This window comes from Macaca thibetana, chromosome 6 (assembly GCF_024542745.1).
Source record: "Macaca thibetana thibetana isolate TM-01 chromosome 6, ASM2454274v1, whole genome shotgun sequence".
NCBI classification, from domain to species: Eukaryota; Metazoa; Chordata; class Mammalia; order Primates; family Cercopithecidae; genus Macaca; species Macaca thibetana.
The window spans coordinates 123,865,330-123,887,371 of record NC_065583.1 but is presented as its reverse complement, the minus strand read 5'-3'; the positions used below and the strand labels follow the sequence as shown (position 1 = coordinate 123,887,371).

Here is a 22,042-nt window from a genome sequence, read left to right as displayed (position 1 = left end):
CCCAGCTAATTTTTGTATTTTTAGTAGAGATGGGGCTTCACCATGTTGGCCAGGATGGTACCGATCTCTTGACCTAGTGATTCGCCCACCTTGGCCTCCCAAAGTGCTGGGGTTACAGGTGTGAGCCACCGTGCACGGCCAGCATACGCTTCTTTACTTCTGTTGAAGTTAGGCATGTCCACACAATTTGACTTGGCAAATGAAATGTGAGAGTAAATAATGAGATTCACCTCTCATTTCCTCTGGTTTGGTCACCAAAGAAGAACATATTGAAATGGAATCTACATCAGCAGCCAACTCTGCTGGTTGGTATGAGACATGTATTGTGAATAAGAAACAAATCGTGTCAGCCAGTGACATCTGGGGGTTGTTTGTTGTTAAAGTGGAAGCTAGCCTTCCCTGACTGATACAGGCAGTGTAGGGCTAGGTAATCTACTTGTGGATGGACATGGATTCAGAAGTAGCCTGTGACACAGCTGAACAACTTAACAGTCTGATGCCAAACAACTTAACAGGTTGATGCTTAAAGAATGGCTCTTCAAAGATGAGAGCAGCCCCCAAACAAAATGAAACAACACAAAGGGAAAATTCTTCAGAGGCTATGTCGGGAAGTCCTTCTGTTTGTAACAGGATTTTCTTTCCCTTTAGCTACTGCCCAGCATGGAAGGCTGATCCATACACTTTCTCCTTTACAATCTCTGATTCATGCAACTATCATTGTCAAAAAGAGATTGTGGACTAGGCTGGGCGCAGTGGCTCATGGCTGTAATCCCAGGACTTTGGGAGGCTGAGGTGGGTGGATCATCTGAGGTCAAGAGTTTGAGACCAGCCTGGCCAACATGGCAAAACCTGTCTCTATTAAAAATACAAAAAAATTAGCTGGACGTGGTGGTGTGTGCCTGTAATCCCAGCTACTCGGGAGGCTGAGACAGGAGAATCTTGAACACAGCAGGCAGAGGTTGCAGTGAGCTGAGATTGCGCCACTGCACTCCAGCCTGGGTGACAGAGGGAGACTCCATCTCAAAAAAGAAAAAAAAGAGATTGTGGACTAATTACATCTTTTTTTTTTTTTTTTTTTGAGATGGAGTCTCCCTCTGTCACCCCGGCTGGAGTGCAGTGGTAGGATCTCGGCTTACTGCAAGCTCCACCTCCCAGGTTCATGCCATTCTCCTGCTTCAGCCTCCTCAGCAGCTGGGACTACAGGCGCCTGCCACCATGCCTGGCTAATTTTTTTGTGTTTTTAGTAGAGACGGGGTTTCAGCAAGTTAGCCAGGATGGTCACAATCGCCTGACCTCGTAATTTGCCCACTTCAGCCTCCCAAAGTGCTGGGATTACAGGTGTGAGCCACCACGCCCGGCCTAATGACATCTTTTATGATGGCTTTCTACATCGCCTTTCCTTGCCAACTCCCTCTTTTCCTCTCTACTTCCTTCCTTTCTGACAAAAAATGAAATGACCAAGTGCCTACTTTGTGCCAGGCGTTGTATAAATTTCTAGAAGTACAAAGCCAAAGGATTGTGATTTGGCCCCAGAGGAGCTTTTATCTAGCTAATGGTATAGTCTAACGTCTTTAAACACATACTACTAATATAAAGTGGTGAATGTTGTACAGGTACTTGAGATATTTACAAAATAACATCTAGGCTCCCAAATAACATGCAGTGGCCGTCATCTTATGTGGCTAAGCCTTGAACTTTATACAGACCTCTAGCACGAATCAATCCAAACAACTTATAATTATCTTAGTAAGATCTGCAGTTAGTAGCATTCATTCAAAACTTTGCTAAGTCTTAAGTTTGCAAAAGTCTTAATAGGCAAGAGACCATTGTTTTAAAACAGAAAAATAGTTACATACGTAGAGTATTTGAGGAGTGTGAGAACTGCCTATTCAACTCTGTTGGGCCAGGATGTAGACCTTTCCAAATCACATGAGCTTCTCCCTGTTGGCACAGTCAATCATATCTGAAAATGACGATATATGGAAATAATTAAATAACAAAGAAGAGAGATAAACAATGTCAAGTGACTTGGGCAGTAGCCAGGAACTGAGACTGTTAAAAAATATTTTGCAGAAGATTGTACATTTAAAAGCCGTAAACTGTGACTGATCATAGGAATTTATTTTTAAATAGGTTTCATTAGTTCAAGTTAGAATGACAATAAATGTGAAGAACATGTCTGGGATGTGGGTTTTTTGTTGTTGTTGTTGTTGTTTTTTTGTTTTTGCTTTTATTCAGCAAAGCATACATTTTTTTTTCCAAAACATAAAATCATTCAGCAAAAAACCAACCAAAGAACAATAACAAAAAAACAGCGCACATGCCACAAAGCAAACCAAACATAGCTCAGTTTGCCTACTGATAACATATTTTGTCTTTTAATTTTGGCATGTCGAAGTCACAGAAACTCACAGACTTAATATGCACACCCAAAGATTCTAAGTGCTTATTTAGGAAGTATCTTTATTTGGAATAAAGAATTTCGAGTTATAAAACTGATGGCTTATAGAATGCAGTTTACTAAATTGGTCTTCGTTCTTACAAACTAGAGTAATCTTGTTCTTTGAGAGTTGAGAATATATATTCATCTACATTTCTGCATCGAGTGGCCCACAGTTAATTTTTATCACTGGTGGGGTGGGCAGAATGTTCACTCTCTTCTGCTGCTGTGCTGTGTCTTCGTTGACTTGGGATAGCAGGAAGCACTCGGTTTGTCCGCAGAGGTTCTCCAGATAGAACTGGGGAGAAAGAATAGAATGAGAGACTTTCAAGATTTGCTTCTCTCACAGGAAGGCAGCAGGAGAATTGTGTTGTGTTTTAGGAGTGGAGACATTTCTAAGAAGGGTGTCTTGGCGAGAGCTAGACTGTAAAGAGAAGCTGTGTATGCATTTCTTGTATATGTATCTGTTCAGACTTGCCACATGAAGTCTGGGATTTCAAATACGTCCACACAGAAGACTGTACCAAGTTTGATCAAACAAAATTGGGCTGTGCATGTCTGGCAGAGCTTTTCCTTGGGGTAGAGTAGCTGTTGATGTTCAACAACTGCTCACAAGGCTCTAAAGAAGGCCCAAGACATTTGTACTGTGCTTTTATGCAAACCTCAAAAGGCTCTCAGGCTTCTTTTAGGAAAAGCACTGTGGGGCCTTTCATTTCTTTTTTGTAGAGCCAAGTTGATCAAAGATCTTTATCTTTCCTTCTCTCCTGAAACTTAACTGTGAAAAGCAAAGCTCTTGGGCCCTGCCAAAGAAAACCTCTCTTTGGCTTCTCCAAGCTCCATCAGCATTCAAGACTGAGTGGCTCTTTCCTTAACTAGATGTTTTTGTGGCTACAGTTCTGCTTAAAGACAGATTCGGGCTTGAATTTCATTCAATGATAGAATTGACACTATCCAAAACGTTCACTTTACACACATCTGTAAAGGGCAGAGGAACTGATCTGTCAAGGAAGAGGTCTTGGTTTCTGCTACTAACTCTCTGTGTGACCTTGGACATATCCCTCTACCTCTTAGTTTCCTTATCTGCTAAAAGACAGAGTTGTACTAAGACCCTATAGTTCATCATTTTAACCTAAAGAGTTCTAGAGCTGTTGGTTTGTCTCCTTCAAATCCTTGCCTAGGGGAGAAAGACATACTGGATATATACTCTGTGCAAACAGTGTGCCAAGTGTTTTACATATGTTATCTCATTTAGTACTCCCACAAATCTTATTAGGATGGCACTATCATAATGGACAGTGAGGAAACTAAAGTACAGAAAGGTTGAGAAACTTATCTGAAATAGGACAGCTCCTAAATCATCTAACCTGCACTTAGAAGGATGTGGAGGGGCTGTGTGTGTGTGTGTGTGTGTGTGTGTATTAAATGCAGTGGGGTGCAATTGGAAGAAAAAAAGAAAATAAATTAGAATGTAGTAAGTATTGCTTATTTCATGAGGCAGTAGACTCAGTGTCCTGTAGTTTTGTTTCTGGCTCTACAACGGGAATAATAGTAAAACTTGCTTTATTATTATTATGCTTCAGAGTATAGATATGAGAATATTCAAACTCAGAATCTCTGGGTGGGGGACCCAGGAATCTACTTCACAACAAACACCCCAGGTAATACTTAGGCATACTCAAGTTTGAAGATCACTGGCCCAATGGAGTATATTAATATTTTATATTAGGAGAGTTTTTTATATAAAATATTATAAAATAAATCAATAATACCAAGAGTAATCCTGATGAACTGAATTTTTTTTTCTGCTTAGGAATGCATGGACTGTAAGTACAGAGGTGATGTATATTTTTATCTGTCCAGTATAGTAAAGAAACCTATATCAGGAGGCCAGTCTTAAAAGGGAATTTTTAAAGCACCTTCCTAAAGACATTAAATAATACATGTAAAAATAAACTGTTTATTGCTTCAATAGTTCAAACACAAAAATTTCCTAAAGGGAGGGAGTATTCTTTTTTTTAAAAAATAAGCATCTAAAAAAAGCTTTAAAGATGGTCTCTGTTTTCCTATAATTTATAAGTGTTGGCACCTGATGTTGGGAGCTGGAAACCAGCCTGGCCAACATGGCGAAACCCCATCTCTACTTAAAAAAAAAAAAAACAAAAATTAGCCAGGCGTGGTGGCAGACACCTGTAATCCCAGTTACTTGGGAGGCTGAGGCAGGGGAATAGCTTGAACCTGGGAGGCAGAGGTTGCAGTGAGCTGAGATCCTGCCATTGCACTCTAGCCTGGGTGACAGAGCAAGACTCCATCTCAAAAAAAAAAAAAAAAGAAAAGAAAAATGAAAGTAAACTGAAATAACATTTAGTTGTGTCTAGATGTGTTAACACTTGCAAAGGAAGCTGTGGAAGATTCATAATACTTACATTTTTGATCTGGTAGGGGAGCTAGGTTGTTCCGAGTGAAAGGAAGATCCCTGATTTTGTGTCTGTTCGGGGAAAGATGCTGAAAATTTTGTCCTGAAGATAAAACATATTTGCGTCAATCACTTGAGACTCAACCAAGTGCAAATTACAGAATGCAATGGATAAGAGAATCATCAAAGTTGTTACAGATCACTAAATTTAAGGTGGTAAAAGTAACAATGAAAACAATGATAGCTATACTTTATTGCATTTCTGTTATATACCAGTCACTGTTTAAATGATAGAAAAAGGTACTAGAAATCATTTCTTGAGTGTACTAGTTTAAACAAAATTTTATAAAGAAGCACAGTGGGTTACTCACCCCATAAAAGTTAAAGTTGAAAAAAAATGAAAATAATATAGATATGGCATATCTTATCATATATTCATCAAATCTTTGATGAAATGAGTGGGTGATGAATAGAGTATTTTCTTCTAGAGCAGAGTTTCTCAATCCTGGCTGCACATAGGAATTATCTAAGAAGTTAGAAAACATACTGCCATCCTGGCCACATCCCAGGTTATTACATCGGAATTTCTGGAGGTGGGGCATGGTGTCAGATGTTTATCAGCTCCCAGCTGATTCAAGTGCAGCCAGGATGGAGAATCATTGACCTGGAAGATAGAATGGGGTGGATGCACTTGGGAAACCTATTCTCTAACTTGGACAGAAAGCAATGGTGTATGCGTGGACCATGTGAGCCAGCTCTCAAGAGCTGATGGTTACGCTTTCAGAAATTTTGTGAACTGTTTGACATCACACTAGTGTCTTGAAATCAGCCATGGTGGGTGTAGTTACACTGTGAAAAATCAACAAGCACAGATTTTTCTCCTAGAAAGCCAGCTGGTAAACATTCGTCAATGTACTACTGACTTTAAGATATGGATGTTCGATACCTGAAAACAGAAGCGGACACACAAATGTGATTTAAATCCATTTTAAAATTGACTGGATGGTGTCATGAATAGGAGCTTGGTTGGACTCTTGGGTCAAACAGAATTAGGCTTGATTCCCTGCTTCCCCACTTTTTAGTTGTATGACCTTGGGCAAATGATATAACCTCTCAGCATCTCAATTTTTTCATATACAAAATGATGAAAATAATTGTATGTCTTTTCCACTTGTCATGAGGATTACATTGGAGAACAAGAGTAAAGCATTTAGCTTATAGGGTAAAGTACTCAATAGACCTTAACAAAAAAAGATTATTTGATCTTTTGCCTATAAGTCTAGTAAGAAAGAACCAGAGTTGCTACAACAATGCTCCTAGAGTTTAAGGGTCTTCTGTTGGAGCAAAATAGCATAAGAAAAAAAGAAAAAACAAGAGGATTAGCCAAGATCCACCTTCCATCTGTTTAGGTGAATCTCATGGTGGATGGTCTGTGCAGAAATGGCCACCTCAGCAATGTTAGTTGATGGAGATTAAATCTCCAGTCTCCCTGGTGGATATTTTGCCATTATATTTCATCCTATTGAACACTGAACGTCAAATAACTTCAGGAGCCATTATTTACAGAGAAAACAATCCATGTGTAGAATTATCATTAAAATTTCTATTAGCAAACAGCTTATTTATCCATGAACACTTGAGCAGATATTTGTAAAACCAACAATGAGATAATGACAATTAAGAGTTATGCTTATGGAGCACTTACTTTTGTCAGGAATAGGGATAAATGCTGTAGGCATAATCTTATATAATTCTGACAATCACTTTTTCTTGTGAGATAGATTCTATTATCATCCTCATTTTACAAATGAGGACCTTGTGACTTCGAGGAGTTCTAAAAGTGCTCAAGTCATATGCTAGGAAGGGACAGAGCCTAGACTTCAACCCTATAGGGCTGACCCTGTAACTTCTGTTATTCTGCCTCCTCTAAGCAGATGGGAGAAGTGGGCAGAGAAGGGTTGCAGCAGTGACTTGGACATGAAGGGGAGTTAAATTTTATTCCATGTTGGCATTTTGCTCAGTTTTCAGGGATAGGGATTTGCTTAGCCCAAAGCTGTTTGGTGCTGCAGACAACTGAAGGGAGCGTTCAGCTTTGGGGACAGGGTCAAGGACCACTGTCCTAGAAAAAAAGGATAGGAAATGTTTTCACGGTTACATGATGGAACCAGAGGTGACTGCAGCATTAATAATAATCATAATGATAATAATGATAAATAGATAATTCAGCAGTCATCCATTGAGCACTCATTATATTCCAGACCCTAGAGTACAAAGAGGAGAAGGCAAAGTGTTCAGGAAGGGATTGCAATTGATGTGGGAGGAGACACAGGTAAACATGTGGTTTTGAAGCTCCATGAGTAGTGCTGTGACAGAGTTTGTGAGGGCATTGCAGAGAAAGGAATGGTCCAGAGAAGTTGAGGTTTTCTTGGATCCCACAGACCTTGTTCCAATATCTCTCTGCCACTTCCTAGCTAGCTCTGTGACCTTAGGCAGATGAGCTAACCTCTCTGTCTCAATTGCTTCAATTATAAAGAGGATAAATTCTCTCCTGCAATGTTGTGGAAAGCGAAGTGTGTAGGTGTGTAGGTCAGCAAGGTGGAGCTATTCTTTTGTTTTTGGAGACAGTGTCTTGCTGTGTTGCTCAGGATGGAGTGCAGCGGTGCCATCCTGGCTCACGGCAACCTCTGCCTCCCAGGTTCCAGCAATTCTCCTGCCTCAGCTTCCTGAGTAGCTGGGACTACAGGCGTGCACCACCACACCAGGCTAATTTTTGTATTTTTAGTAGAGACGGGATTTCACCATGTTGGCCAGGCTGATCTTGAACTCCTGACCTTAGGTGATCCACCCGTCTCAGCCTCCCAAAGTGTTGGGATTACAGGCATGAGCACTGTGCCCGGCAAGGTGGAGCTATTCTTATTAGGAGTCCTATGAAAGAACCATATTTCCTACAGAGATCAGGGTGACCTTCACATATTATAGAAGGTGAGTTTTGGGCTGGTTCTTAAAAGATTATAGGAATCAGTCAAGCACACAGCGGAGAGAACCCAAAATAATAACAAGGGCCAAGATGTCATAGAATGAAAAGGTATGAAATTGTCAAGAAACTGAGACATATTCAAGGAAATGCTGAAGAGGTAGGGGTGGGGATTTGAGATGGGCGGTGCCGAAGCTGAGAATGACCATGCCGTGAGGGCTTTGTTTGCCCCGTTTAGAACCCTGGCCTTTGTCCTGAAAAGATGCAAAACCTATGATGGGTTTAGACAGAGGGGTCACAGGATCAGACCTAACCAGCCAGAAGAGTGCATTGTTGCTGAGATAGTCTAGAAAATTCTAGAGAAAGAAGCTCTCTTTTGCAGGAGAAAGGAAGTGCACACTCTTACTTTTCTTGTGATGGCTTATAAATAACCAGGCTGGCAGACAACACCACAGACCTTTCTGTTCCATTTTCTCTGAAAGCTGCCTGCAATGAATTAAGCTGATGTGCTCCAAATTCCAACTCTCTAGGATAAGTGCTTCATTACCCATCTTGCTGCATCCAACCCCTGACAGGTCTCAATAAATGTTAAGCAATAATCATTAGAGCTAAATGTTCAGGGCTGCTGATGTAAGCATTGGATAGTGGCTGCCCGGAATTTTAACAGCAGCACTGCTAACCCATATTATTTCTACCAAACCCAGGGCAGGAAAGGAGGAAATCCAAAGATAAAGGGACTATCCAAGTTCAAGTCAGTGCTACAGTGGGATGATTTATCCAGCTGCTTTACCGCATTAAACTTTCACATAAAATATTGAGAGCTCAACGTAGAAATCTAAGTTTCGACCCTCCTAGACTAACAACAACGACAACACCCACTTCAGTGTAGTGCAGAAGCCTCAGTGATCTCAAAACAATTATTGTTAAAAATGTTCACAAAAATAAAATCTGTAAGGCTAGGAAAGGTTTTTTTTTTTTTTTTTTTCTTTTTCTTTTTCTTTTTTTTTTTTTGAGACAGAGTCTCGCTTTGTCATCCAGGCTGCAGTGCAGTGGTGCGATCTCGGCTCACCGCAACCTCTGCCTCCTGAATTCAAGCGATTCTCCCGCCTCAGCCTCTAGAGTAACTGGGACTACAGGCGCTCGCCACCACGCCCGGCTAATTTTTGTATTTTTGTATTTTTAGTAGAGATGGGGTTTCACTATGTTGGCCAGGCTGGTCTCGAACTCCTGACCTCAGGTGATCTCCCCACCCTGGCCTCCCAAAGTGCTGGGATTACAGGTATGAGCCACCATGCCCAGCCGCAATGGCTCATATTTATAATCCCAGCATTTTGGGAGGCCAAGATGGGTGAATTGCTTGAGGCCAGGGGCTGGCTCTAGACTAGTCTGGGTAACAAAGTGAGACCCTTGTCTCTACAAAAAAATGATGACAAAAAAATTAGCCAGAGGAGGAGGTGTGTCTGTAGTTCCAGCTACATGGGAGGTTGAGATGGGAGGATTGCTTAAGCCCATGAGTTTGAGGCTGAAGTGAGCTATGATCAAGCTACTGTACTCCAGCCTGGGTGACAGATCCTATCTCTCTCTAAAAAAAAAAAAAAAAAAAAAAAAAAAAAAAAAAAAAACTCTCCCTCTCTTTTGATAAATTACTATGATAAACACTCAGCAATTATTTAATGTATGATCAAATGACTAAGCTCCTTTCCATTTTTAAAACCGTATGACTGTATCTAAACATGAGAAGAAAGTTCATTAAAATCAGTTGCAAAAGCATTTTAGTAAATTTACACCCCTTAAAACTGATTTATAGGCTGAAGACACTTGGGAAATTTATCTTACCATGACTCAGTTGCCTAGAATGGCTCCTAGTTATAATCAGCACTCAGAAAAATTGGTTGAAAAAAAGTATTTGATATAGGCCGATTCCATTGGAGAATTTCACCTTTCCTTTTCTGTTATTCTGCTGCCCCAGGATTTTTCTTGTTATTTCATTGTATAAGTGAGCAAATCCCCAAACCACTTTTATTGAATTTCCTTTTATTTCAAATAAGATGGAAATTTTTGGGTGGCACATGTGTCAGAACGTACTAATTCTCTACCCAATATCTACTCCCTCACTTAGAAACAGAAATCCAATTTTGGAGGGATAGCAACATGGCCAGCTAAAAGACTCCTTATTGATAGTTGTGAACATATGACCAAAGTTTAGGCCAATGAGACGCAAGCGGAAGTGTGGGACTTAAGCCAGATGAGTTCTTAATGGGAGCTGATTCACATGGGGACATGCATTTCTCCCCCTTCTACTTCCTTCCTCCTGCTCCATCAGCCCCTCGAGGACAGAAGCCATATGTTGGGTGACGAGGCACATAGATGGAAAGAGCCTATGTTGCTTGTGATTGTGGAGCCACCAAATGTCTGGGAACTGCCTACTTCAGACCAGACTTCTTTCATGTGATAGCAATAAACTATTTTTTATTTTTTATTTTTTTTGAGATAGGGCCTCACTCTGTCACCTAGTCTGGGGTGCAGTGGTGTGATCTTGGCTCACTGCAACCTCTGCCTCCCAGGCTCAAGTGATCCTCCTGTCTCAGCCCCCCAAGTAGCTGGGACCACAGGCATGCACCCCTACTCCTGGCTCATTTTATTGTAGAAACGAAGCTTCACCATGTTGCCCAGGCTGGTCTTGAACTCCTGAGCTCAAGCAATCCACGTGCCTTGGCCTCTCAAAGTGCTGGGATTGCAAGTGTGAGCCACTGCCCCTGGCTGTGATAGCAATAAAATTCTATATTGTTCAAGCCCCTGTGACTTTGGATTTCTTCTACAGGAAGCTGAACCCCATCCTGACTGATATAAAAGAGACAGGCCAAGGCTGTCTTTGGAACGGAAAAAGAACAAGACTTTCAGATTTTCACATGATTTTCATAACAGAAGGTATTCGTTTGGCTGGGACAGGCCTAACTCTGGAAAACAGGATGGGTTGAGGCCCTGAAGTGTCAAAAGGTGGCAGACCACTGTGTTCCCTTCCTGATCCTTCTGCAGAAAAAAATGCAAACACTACCCGTGCCACCAGCCAAGTGCTTCAGTGCTTTGTGGAGGAAGCAAAATCTTGAATGGAGTTTTTCTCAGACACCAGGAAACAGCCTTTATGTGCTTATCCATATTTATCCTATGCCTAAATATGTATAAAAATATGAGTGAGGGAGCCATATTCTATCTCAAAGGTTTCAGGCACTGGGCACACGTCAAAGGGTGAAGAGGGTCAAATTCAATTGCATATTAAACGCAAAGGAATTTTGCTCATTCTAAAAAAATATATGGCCCTTTTCTACTTTTTAAAAAACACATTGCGGCCAGGCACTGTGGCTCACGCCTGTAATCTCAGCATTCTGGGAGGCCGAGGCGGGCAGATCACGAGGTCAGGAGTTCGAGACCAGTCTGGCCGACATAGTGAAACCCCGTCTCCACTAAAAATACAAAAATTAACCAGGCGTGGTGGCACATGCCTGTAATCCCAGCTACCCGAGAGGCTGAGGCAGAAGAATTGCTTGAACCCAGGAGGCGGATGTTGCAGTGAGCCGAGATCACGCCACTACACGCCAGCCTGGGTGACAGAGTGAGACTCTGTCTCAAAAAACAAAACAAAACAAAACACCAAAACAAACAAAAACAAAACAAAACAAAACACACACACACACACACACAAAACCACCCCCCCAAAAAACCCCACATTGTTGTCTTTTGTCTTTCATTTTTCTACTCTTAGAGAAAAATGGCTTCAATAAATAAATTATTTTTTCTCTTAATCCTACTGTAAGAAAAACAACAACTGAAAGAGACAGACGCTGCAGGGAGCCGTGATTGTGCCACTGTACTCTAGCCTGGGTGACAGAGTGTGACCTTGTCTCAAATAAATAAATAAATAAATAATAAATTCTTTGGTGTGATACATTTGTTTAAAAAGTGGGATATGTACATATTTCATATCATAAGGCCTGTCTGACACTCCATGGAGAGACGGTGGAGTGGTGTGGACTGAACTGAACTGGGGACAGTGGTGTCTAAGTGGACAGTGGTTACTCAGATCCAGCCAATTATTGCCATGTGGGAATTTGTGTGTAGTGTTGCCAGATTTTCTAGTTTTTCGAGAGAAGCTAGAATTCCAGATTTTTATATAAAATTTCATAATTTAAAAATATTGGCAATTAATTCACTTAAAAACAAGCCAAGGTACTGTGGCACCGAACAGGCTTTGGAAGCTGTTTTGCAGCCTCTGCTGCTTTTGAACAATGGTTCAAAGAATCACCAGTGGATCTTTCTTTCTTTTTTTTTTTCTGTAGAGGTGGGGATCTTGCTACATTGACCCCCTGCCTCAACCCTTCAAAGTTCAGAGATTGTAAGTGTGAGTCACTGTACCCAGCCTATGGATCATTTAAAAAATAAAAATAAATTCTTTAGTGTGATAAATGTATTTATAAGGTGGGGAATAGATACATACACATTTGTATAAAAATGCAAATTCTATGCCACGCTTGGTGGCTCACGCCTGTAATCCCAGCACTTTGGGAGACTGAGGCGGGCAGATCACAAGTTCAGGAGATCGAGACCATCCTGGCTAACACAGTGAAACCCCATCTCTACTAAAAATACAAAAAATTAGCTGGATGTGGTGGCATGTGCCTGTAGTCCCAGATACTTGGGAGGCTGAGCAGGAGAATTGCTTGAACCTGGGAAGCGGAGGTTGTAGTGAGCTGAGAGCACACCACTGTGGAGGTTGCAGTGAGCTGAGATCCCGCCACTGCACTCCAGCCTGGGTGAGAGTGAGTCTCAAAAAACTATATATATATATATATATATATATATATATACACACACACACACACACACACATATACACACACATATATATACACACACACACACACACATACACACACACACATAAATTCTTAGGCTTGGAGTGGTGGCTCATGCCTGTAATCTCAGCACTTTGGGAGACCAAGAAGGGAGGATTGCCTGAGGCCATGAGTTCACCACCAGCCTGGGAAACATAGTGAAACTCCATCTCTACAAAAAAAAAAAAAAAAAAAAAAAAAATAGGCAGATGTAAGGGTGCGTACCTATAGTCCTAGCTACTCAGGAAGCTGAGGCAGGGGGATCGCTTGAACCCAGGAGACAGAGGCTGCAGGGAGCCGTGATTGTGCCACTGTACTCTAGCCTGGGTGACAGAATGTGACCTTGTCTCAAATAAATAAATAAATATTTAAGTAATAAATTCTTTAGTGTGATACTTTTGTTTAAAAAGTGGGATGTGGCCGGGCGCGGTGGCTGAAGCCTGTAATCCCAGCACTTTGGGAGGCCGAGACGGGCGGATCACGAGGTCAGGAGATCGAGACCATCCTGGCTAACACGGTGAAACCCCGTCTCTACTAAAAAATACAAAAAACTACCCGGGCGAGGTGGCGGGCGCCTATAGTCCCAGCTACTCGGGAGGCTGAGGCAGGAGAATGGCGTGAACCCGGGAGGCGGAGCTTGCAGTGAGCTGAGATCCGGCCACTGCACTCCAGCCTGGGTGACAGAGCGAGACTCCGTCAAAAAAAAAAAAAAAAAAAAAAAAAAAAAAAAAAAGTGGGATGTGTGCATATTTCATATCTAAAAATGGAGATATATGTATGTAAAATATCTCTAGAAGGATAAAAAAATTCATTTTTTTTTGACATTTAGCTTTGGATGAGGGACACTGGATAGCTGGGGAAGACACAAGAGGGAGAATTGCTTTGCAACCCTTTGGTATGTGTTGAGACCTAACCCATAAATGTGCAAATGTGTTACCTTTCTACATGTGTCCACACGAGGCATGGCCATTTTCCCTGTTCCCTCACCAAAATTTTGGTTCAGTAGGTCTGGGGTGGAGATTGAATGCCTAATTTATAAACAGTCACACAAACAAACTCCTCATAGGTGATTTGCCACACACTAGTTAAGAATCCTTGCTAGTGGAAATAGTAATATTCTTGCTCCAATCTGGTACGTACCACACATATTTTCTGGAAAGATGAGAAGGCACATATTTGTACTTGATGATTACTTGAAGAGGGGAGAAGCAGAACATTTTCTTTTCTTTCTTTTTTTTTTTTTTTCTGAGACAGAGTCTTGCACTGTTGCCCAGGCTGGAGTGCAGTGGCATGATCTTGGCTCACTGCAAGCTCTGCCTCCCGGGTTCACGCCATTCTCCTGCCTCAGCCTCCCAAGTAGCTGGGACTACACGCGCCTGCCACCATGCCTGGCTAAGTTTTTGTACTTTCAGTAGAGATGGGGTTTCACCGTGTTAGCCAGGATCGTGATCCTCCCACCTTGGCCTCCCAGAGTGCTGGGATTGAGCACCGTGCCCGGCCAGAGAAGCAGAATGTTTTCACAGCCCAGAAATCTCAAATCCAGTGCACTTTGAGAGAAAAGGTGGCTCTAATCACTCATTTTATTCTCACCCTGCCTTCTAGACTATTGTCATCCAGTTCCTAGCCTAGAACTGTAGGGGACATTTCCAGTATAGAGCCTGCTGAGAATGAAGACGAAATGAAGAACATTACCTGATGATGGATTATGTAGATGACGAAGATGTGGTGGCACAGAGACCTCCTGGTGACCAGGCCGGACACTGAGCAATCTGTCCAGCAGCTTATCAGAAGAAGACACAGTCCAAACTTTGTAGGAAAATACCTGATTAGAATCACTCCTCCAGGGGTTATCTAGTAACATCTGGCAGCCAGTTCTGTTATTTAATAAATCCTGCTCACTTCGACTTTTCTGAGATCGCTGGGCCATATGATGAGGACCAGAGCTCAGGCCTGCATGGGAAGTGGCCCCATGGGAGGCTGTTAGGAAGTTACTGCCCAGGGTGATGGGTGGGAGACTCTGCGTTCTGATTGGTGGAAGCCCCTTACGGGCCAGTGGTTTCTTTTCTGATAAGGGATATTTTGAATTGTCTGAGATTTTCTTCTTAAATTCAACCATAGCCACCTGATCACCAGGCTGTTCTTGGCAGTTGGTACCCACGATGCTATCAAAGGTGGTGATGATGTCATTGACTTCCGAGGTGTCCTCCTCTCTGTATCGGTCCCTGCTGGGATCCTTCTGATGGGCTCTCTGCTCTTCTTTCTTGTTTTTGCAGAATATTTGGTTGAGCATGTTGAACCGTCCCTCCTTCTTCTGGGGCCGACTGCTCTGGGAGGGAGGGGGTCGAGTAGGCTCTGTTCTATGCAAATATAAAAGAGCAGGGATGGTATGTGAGAATAGGAAGTAGAGACATCACTAACTGAAATACCGACCCCCTATTCCACATGCTTCATCAGGTTTTCTGAGATCCTTCCTAGACACCCCCAAAGCCTTCTCAAGTTAAAGGTGGTGTGAGGAACTCACAGCACCCCTGGCAATGCTGCCCAGAAGACGCTCTTTGCCATGGGCAGTCTTTGCCCAAGGAGGACGTTTCTTATATTTTTCTTGCTCCTTCAGGGGATATCCTTCCAAAATTTACACCTGGATCATCTGTTTTCAACAAGGGGTTAACTAAACTGAAAACTTGCTGAAAGTGTTGTTCTCACATCTCAAGGACAGTCAGTAGGAGCGCGAGTTGAAGTCAGAGATGAAGCCTAAGGGTTTGAGTTCAGGCTTCAACGAGCAGAAGGATGGAGGAGGTTGCTGAGGTGGGGGGAGTGTGGTTTTAGGCTTTCTGTGAAAGAGATCCTGGAAAACCTGGACCTAGTGCTGACCAACTGACATTATCCCCCTCAGGCACCCCCTCCCCATTTTAAACTAAAACTTTCCTGTTGAAAAGTACTTTTTAAAAAAGTATGCTAAAGAACAGGCGTGGTGGCTCATGCCTATAATTCCAGAACTTCAGGAGGCCGAGGTTGGAGGATCACTTGAGGTCAGGAGTTTGAGACCAGCCTGGGCAACATGGCAGGATCTCGTCTCTATTAAAAAAAAAAAAAAAAAAAAAAAAAAAAAAGAAAAGAAAACCAAGGAAAGAAGTTTTAGTGTGGGCTCCAGTGAGAGAAGAGGAGGAGTGCATGTCCAAGGTCGGGCGTGGCTGCAGAAAAAAGTGAGCAATGCCCAATGCACAGGCAAATTATAAAGGAAAAAGGCCAGCAGTTGTCGAGAGGTTCCCTGAGGTGCTATTCTGTTTGTGTTCCTTGGAAAATTCTGTGTGATTCTCTTTTGAGGCTCCAATTGACTTAATGCTTTCTGCGGTATGAATTAACGATGAAACCTGACCCGTGTGTGTGCCCCTAAGGGTCAGATTGCAACATTACTTTCTGGAGTGAGATATCGCAATCTGCAATTTGAAAAACATCACCACTTATTTTGGATGCATGTAACGAATGTTTTCTCTAAAGGTCACACAGTGCATCCTTTGAATCTTTATTCCCATGATGTAGTCTTATCTTTATTCTTTCACTTTCCAATGGGCTTTTTGAAATATTGAATTCTAGACTTCTAATACTACCAGAGAGATCCCCAGGGCACCTCTGACATTCAAGTTCCCCTACAAAGAATATGTGCCTCTGTGAATTGATGCTATTGCAGCATCTTGTGTAAGCCATCTCCTCCCCTGTTACGGCTCGTGCTTTAGGCCTCTGGGTCTCAAAATGGGGTCCACTGAACCCTTAAAGAGGGATCCCTGACTTTTTCAGGGGTTTCATGAGGTTAAACTCTATTCATAATAACACCACAACGTTATTAGTCTTTTTCACTGTGCTGCCTTGCATCGATGGTGCAGTAGAGGTGGTGGGTAAAATGGTGGCTGCCTCAGTTCAAATCAGGACAATAGGGGCATCAATGTACTTGCAGAAAAAAAAAGTCCTTTAACTTAATAATGTCCTTGTTTAGGTAGTACAAGTTATTAATTTGATTAAATATTGACTTGAGTACACTTGTCTGACAAAATAAGAAGTGATCGTAAGCAACTCTACTATATACAGAGGTGTGATGATTGTCTTGGGGTAAAGCAGATGTGCAATTGTTTGAGTCATGGGCTGAACTGGACACTTTTTTCACGGAACACCATTTTTATGCCTTACAGACAAACTAGGGTTATGTAGAGCTAAGTATTTGCAGAAATTTCTGCAAAATAAATAAAGTGAAATACGCAGAAACAGAGAGTAAAACAGCGGTTACCAGAAGTGAGGGTGAGGTGGGGGAATGGGAGGTGTAGGTCAAAGGGTACAAAGTTGCAGTTAAGTTTAAGTGTTTCTCATGCCTCAGCCTCTTGAGTGTCTGGGATTACAGGTGCATGCCACCAAGCCCAGCTAATTTTGGTATTTTTAATAGAGATGGGGTTTTGCCATCTTGGCTAGGCTAGTCTTGAACTCCTGGGCTCAAGTGATCTACCCGCCTTGGCTTCCCAAAGTATGGAGGTTACAGGCATGAGTCACTGTGCCCGGCCCATCTCACTAGGTATATTTATATCAAAACATGTATACCATATATATATATATTTATATATATATAAATAAAATAAAAATATATTAAAATGAATAAACTGGGCCAGGCATGGTTGCTAGCCTGACCAACATGGAGAAAACCTGTCTCTACTAAAAATACAAAATTAGCCAGGCGTAGTGGCATATGCCTGTAATCCCAGCTACTCTGGAGGCTGAGACAGGAGAATTGCTTGAACCCGGGAGGCAGAGGTTTCAGTGAGCCGAGATTGTGCCATTGTACTCCAGCCTGGGCAATAAGAGTGAAACTCCATCTCAAAATAAATAAATAAAATAAAATAAAATGAATACAGTGAATATTTCATTTCAAGATAAATAATTGACAGTTATTGTAGCCAATGACGAAAGTCTAGCTTTCAAGTAAAAACTAGAATTTTGGAAAACGTATATTCACATTGTAAGCTTGATAGCATCTCAATCTATAAAGCTTTTCCAATGAGATTGGTGGTAACACTAACAAATGTGACTTTTTGATATTGTATAATGAAATGTGTCATTTGGAAGATCTTTATAATTAAGTGAACCAATATTTTCCAAATGACCAATACAAGGTGTTAATAAAATCACGCATGTGTAGAGGGCCCATTTAAACTATAAGGTATAGTAATGTATTCTAATGTGACAGAGTACAAAAAATTCATTGATATGGTGAGAATCCACATTGCAATTAACCTTTAAGAAACTACTACTTGTTAAGTTGTGATATCGTATCAAAGAAAAATACACACAATTGGCCGGGCGCGGTGGCTCACGCCTGTAATCCCAGCACTTTGGGAGGTTGAGTGGGCGGATCATGAGGTCAGGAGATCGAGATCATCCTGGCTAACACAGTGAAACCCCATCTCTACTAAAAATGCAAAAAAATTAGCTGGGCATGGTGGCAGGTGGGTGACAGAGCGAGACTCCGTCTCAAAAAAAAAAAAAAAAAGAAAAAGAAAAATACACACAATTGTCTGAAAAGCCTATTGAGATACACCTGCCTTTTCCAACTGTGTATTTATATAAGGCCAGATTGTTTTTACATACATCAATCAAAACATGATACTGTGGCTGGGCATGGTGACTCACACTTCTAATCCCAGCACTTCGGGAGGCTAAGGTGGGAAGACTGCTGGAGGCCAGGAGTTTGGGATCAGCCTGGGTAGCATAGTGAGGCCATCTCTCCAAAAAAAAACACAAAAAACAAAAAACAAAAAACAAGAAAACCCAGCTGGGCATGGTGGCACATGCCAAAAGTCCCAGCTACTCAAGAGGTTGAGGTGAGGGGATCGTTTGAGCCCAAGAGTTCAAGGTTGCAGTGAGCCATGATTATGCCTCTGCACACCAGCCTGGGTGACAAGTGAGACTCTGGCTCTAAAATTTAAAAATAAATAAATAAATAAGCAAACCCCAAACCCAAGAAACAAAACACATTATATTGCAACAGAGTGAATGCAAAAAGCAGATGTGGAACCCACTTTATTTATTTATTTATTTTTTTGAGACAGGGTCTTGCTCTGTCACCCAGGCTGGAGTGCAGTGGTGCTATCTCAGCTTACCGCAACCTCCACCTCCCAGGCTCAAGTGATTCTCCTGCCTCAGCTTTCCCAGTAGCTGGGGTTACAGGCACGCACCACCACGCCTGGCTAGTTTTTCTGTTTTTGGTAGAGATGGGGTTTCACCACGTTGGCCAGGCTGGCCTAGCTGAACTTCTGACCTCAGGTGATCCACCCGCCTTGACCTCCCAAAGTGCTAGGATTACAGGTGTGAGCCACCATGCCCAGCCTCCAGCTGTATTCTATTAAGCTTGTATTAAGCTACCAAAGAGATTTGCCAAAAATGTAAAACAATGCTACTCTTCTCATGACAATATCTTTGTTTTGGGAAATAGAAATATTAAATACAACAATTTATTTTTAATTAAAAATATAATATTTATGTTCACATGTAAATGTAATGTTTATTATTAATTTAAGTGGATAAAAATGCATATTTTATTAAAAAATTTTCAGTTTTAATTAATTAATTAATTTTTTTTGAGATGGAGTCTCGCTCTGTCACCCAGGCTGGAGTACAATGGAGTGATCTCGGCTCACTGCAACCTCCACCTCCCAAGTTCAAACTATTCTCCTGCCTCTGCCTCCCAAGTAGCTGGGATTACAGGTGCCCACCACCATGCCTGGCTAGTTTTTGTATTTTTAGTTGATGGGATTTCACCATGTTGGCCAGGCTGGTCTTGAACTCCTAACCTCAGGTGATCTGCCTGCTTCAGCCTCCCAAAGTGCTGGGATTACAGGCATGAGCCACCGCGCCTGGCCTCTCAGTTTTAATTTCTAATGCCATAAATATTGATAGGTTTGACTCTCATAAATAAAAGTTATTTGGGGGCCCTTAATAATTTTTGAGAGTGTAAAAGTCCTGAGAACAAAAGTTTGAGACTCACCAAATTAGGCAAAAGGGGGATTTAGAGGATGTGCCAAAAAGGGAAGAGGAAAGAGAGAAAAGGAAAGAAGAGATTCAAGTTCAGGGAATATTAGGCTGATGGATTTGGGCTCACTACTATCATTTTGCTCCAAGAACACTTTATTCTGTGTTAGATAATGGCAAACATAAATTATATAATCATTTAATGTCTTTAATACTATGTAACATTAATTATATTATAAAAGTATAATAATATTATTATTGGTTTGCACCTTGGCAATTTAAAACATTTCATCCGAATTTATAAATATTTGAGGAGAATAGAAAAATAAGTGGCTCGTGGTGTACCCACCTGCTCTCTTGGGAGAGGAGTTTGACACACGCCGTGTGACCGCAGTACAGAGCGTAGGCCAAGGGCGTGCTTTCATTGATGTCCCGCAGGTTGCTATCCATTCCCAACTCCAACAGTGACTGGACACATTCCACCTTCCCTGCAGCTGCAGCCCAGTGCAGAGGTGTCCTGGAGGGGCCATGTAGAAAAAGCACAAGTGTCTGAGCACGTTGATTGTTCAGGCTTCTTAGCCAGCAACAGCTCATGCTCAAAGTCAGGTTGAGGTAGGGAAAATCTTGTTGCCATTTACAGTATAGAAATAGTAAGTGTTAAATGAGCCCAAAGGATGATGGTAGACATGTGTAGGGGCCTCTCCTCTAGCTCTAAGTATCCCTGCCTTCTGCTCTCTCTGGGCTTTCTGACAATTTCCTAGAAGAGGAAGTAGTGGGTCAAAGGGTATGAACAGTTTTGAGGTTCTTTATACGTAGTACCAAACTGCCTTCCAGGAATATTGAGTCAATTTGTTCTACCAGCTATGTTTCTCCTCCTTCTCTAATACTGAGTATTGTTACTCACTTTAAAAATCTTTGTCCATTTGGTAGGCAAAATATGCTTCACTGTCGTTTTCCTTTCTATTTAATTTATAGTAAGGTTTGAACTTTTGAAATATAAGTTTATTTTCTTATTTTTATTTATTTATTTATTTATTTATTTATTTATTTATTTATTTATTTTTGAGACGGAGTCTCGCTCTGTAGCCCAGGCTGGAGTGCAGTGGCCGGATCTCAGCTCACTGCAAGCTCCGCCTCCCGGGTTCACGCCATTCTCCGGCCTCAGCCTCCCGAGTAGCTGGGACTACAGGCGCCCGCCACCTCGCCCGGCTATTTTTTTGTATTTCTTAGTAGAGACGGGGTTTCACCGTGTTAGCCAGGATGGTCTCCATCTCCTGACCTCGTGATCCGCCCATCTCGGCCTCCCAAAGTGCTGGGATTACAGGCTTGAGCCACCGCGCCCGGCCATAAGTTTATTTTCCATTTGAGTTTCTTCATTGAAATGACTAATGCCTTTTGTCATTTTTCTGTTAAAGTATGTGTTTTTCTTACTAATTTGTATGTGCTCTTTGTATTAAATACATTGATCTTCTATAGGTTATGTTTATGAAAACATTTTCTGTAATTTGTTACTTGACTTTTATTTTTATTTTATTTTTTGAGATGGAGTCTCACTCTATCACCCAGGCTGGAGTGCAATGGTGTGGTCTTAGCTCACTGCAACCTCTGCCTCCTGGGTTCAAGCGATTCTCACACCTTAGCCTCCTGAGTAGCTGGGACTACAAGCACGTGCTACCACACCTGGCTAATTTTTGTATTTTTAGTAGAGACGGGGTTTCACTATGTTGGGCAGGCTGGTTTTGAACTCCTGACCTCGTGATCTACCTGCCTCGGCCTCCCAAAGTGGTGGGATTACAGGTGTGAGCCAGCATGCCCGGACAACTTTCATTTTTAAATGATTTTTCTATAAAACTTTAAAAAATAATCACATTTAATTCCTTTTTCATTTTTTCTTTCTTTCATGATGTTATGTTAAAAAAATCCTTCGTGGCTGGGCACAGTGGCTCATGCCTATAATTCTGGCACTTTGGGAGGTTGAGGCAGATGGATCATCTGAGGTCAAGAGTTCAAGAGCAGCCTGGCCAACAAGGAGAAACACCATCTCCATTAAAAATACAAAAATTAGCCAGTCATCATGGCACATTCCTGTAGTCCCAGTTACTCAGGAGGCCGAGGCATGAGAATTGCTTAAACCCCAGAGGCAGAGGTTGCAGTGAGCCGAGATTACGCCACTGCACTCCATCCTTGGCAACAGAGCAAGACTCTGTCTCAAAAAAATAAAAATAAAAATAAAAAGTCCTTCATTAGCCAAAAGGTGGATAAATATTCACCAGTATTTAAACCTTTATTAAATTGTATAACCAGTGTTTTCTTAAGAG

The 22,042-nt window shown here is 41.8% G+C and overlaps 1 protein-coding gene across 1 annotated transcript in view; it reads right to left on the bottom strand.

The window, feature by feature from the left end:
* Positions 1-2,100: 2,100 nt before the first annotated feature.
* ANKRD55 (ankyrin repeat domain 55) overlaps positions 2,101-22,042 on the bottom strand; it is a 137,907-nt gene continuing 117,965 nt past the window's right edge. The window contains exons 8-11 of the mRNA XM_050794657.1: positions 20,074-20,241; positions 14,409-15,073; positions 4,864-4,956; positions 2,101-2,738 (exon numbers count right to left, since the gene is read on the bottom strand). Of these exons, the coding sequence (XP_050650614.1) occupies positions 2,617-2,738; positions 4,864-4,956; positions 14,409-15,073; positions 20,074-20,241 (1,048 nt within the window). The 3' untranslated portion in view covers positions 2,101-2,616. The remainder of the gene's footprint in view (positions 2,739-4,863; positions 4,957-14,408; positions 15,074-20,073; positions 20,242-22,042) is intronic.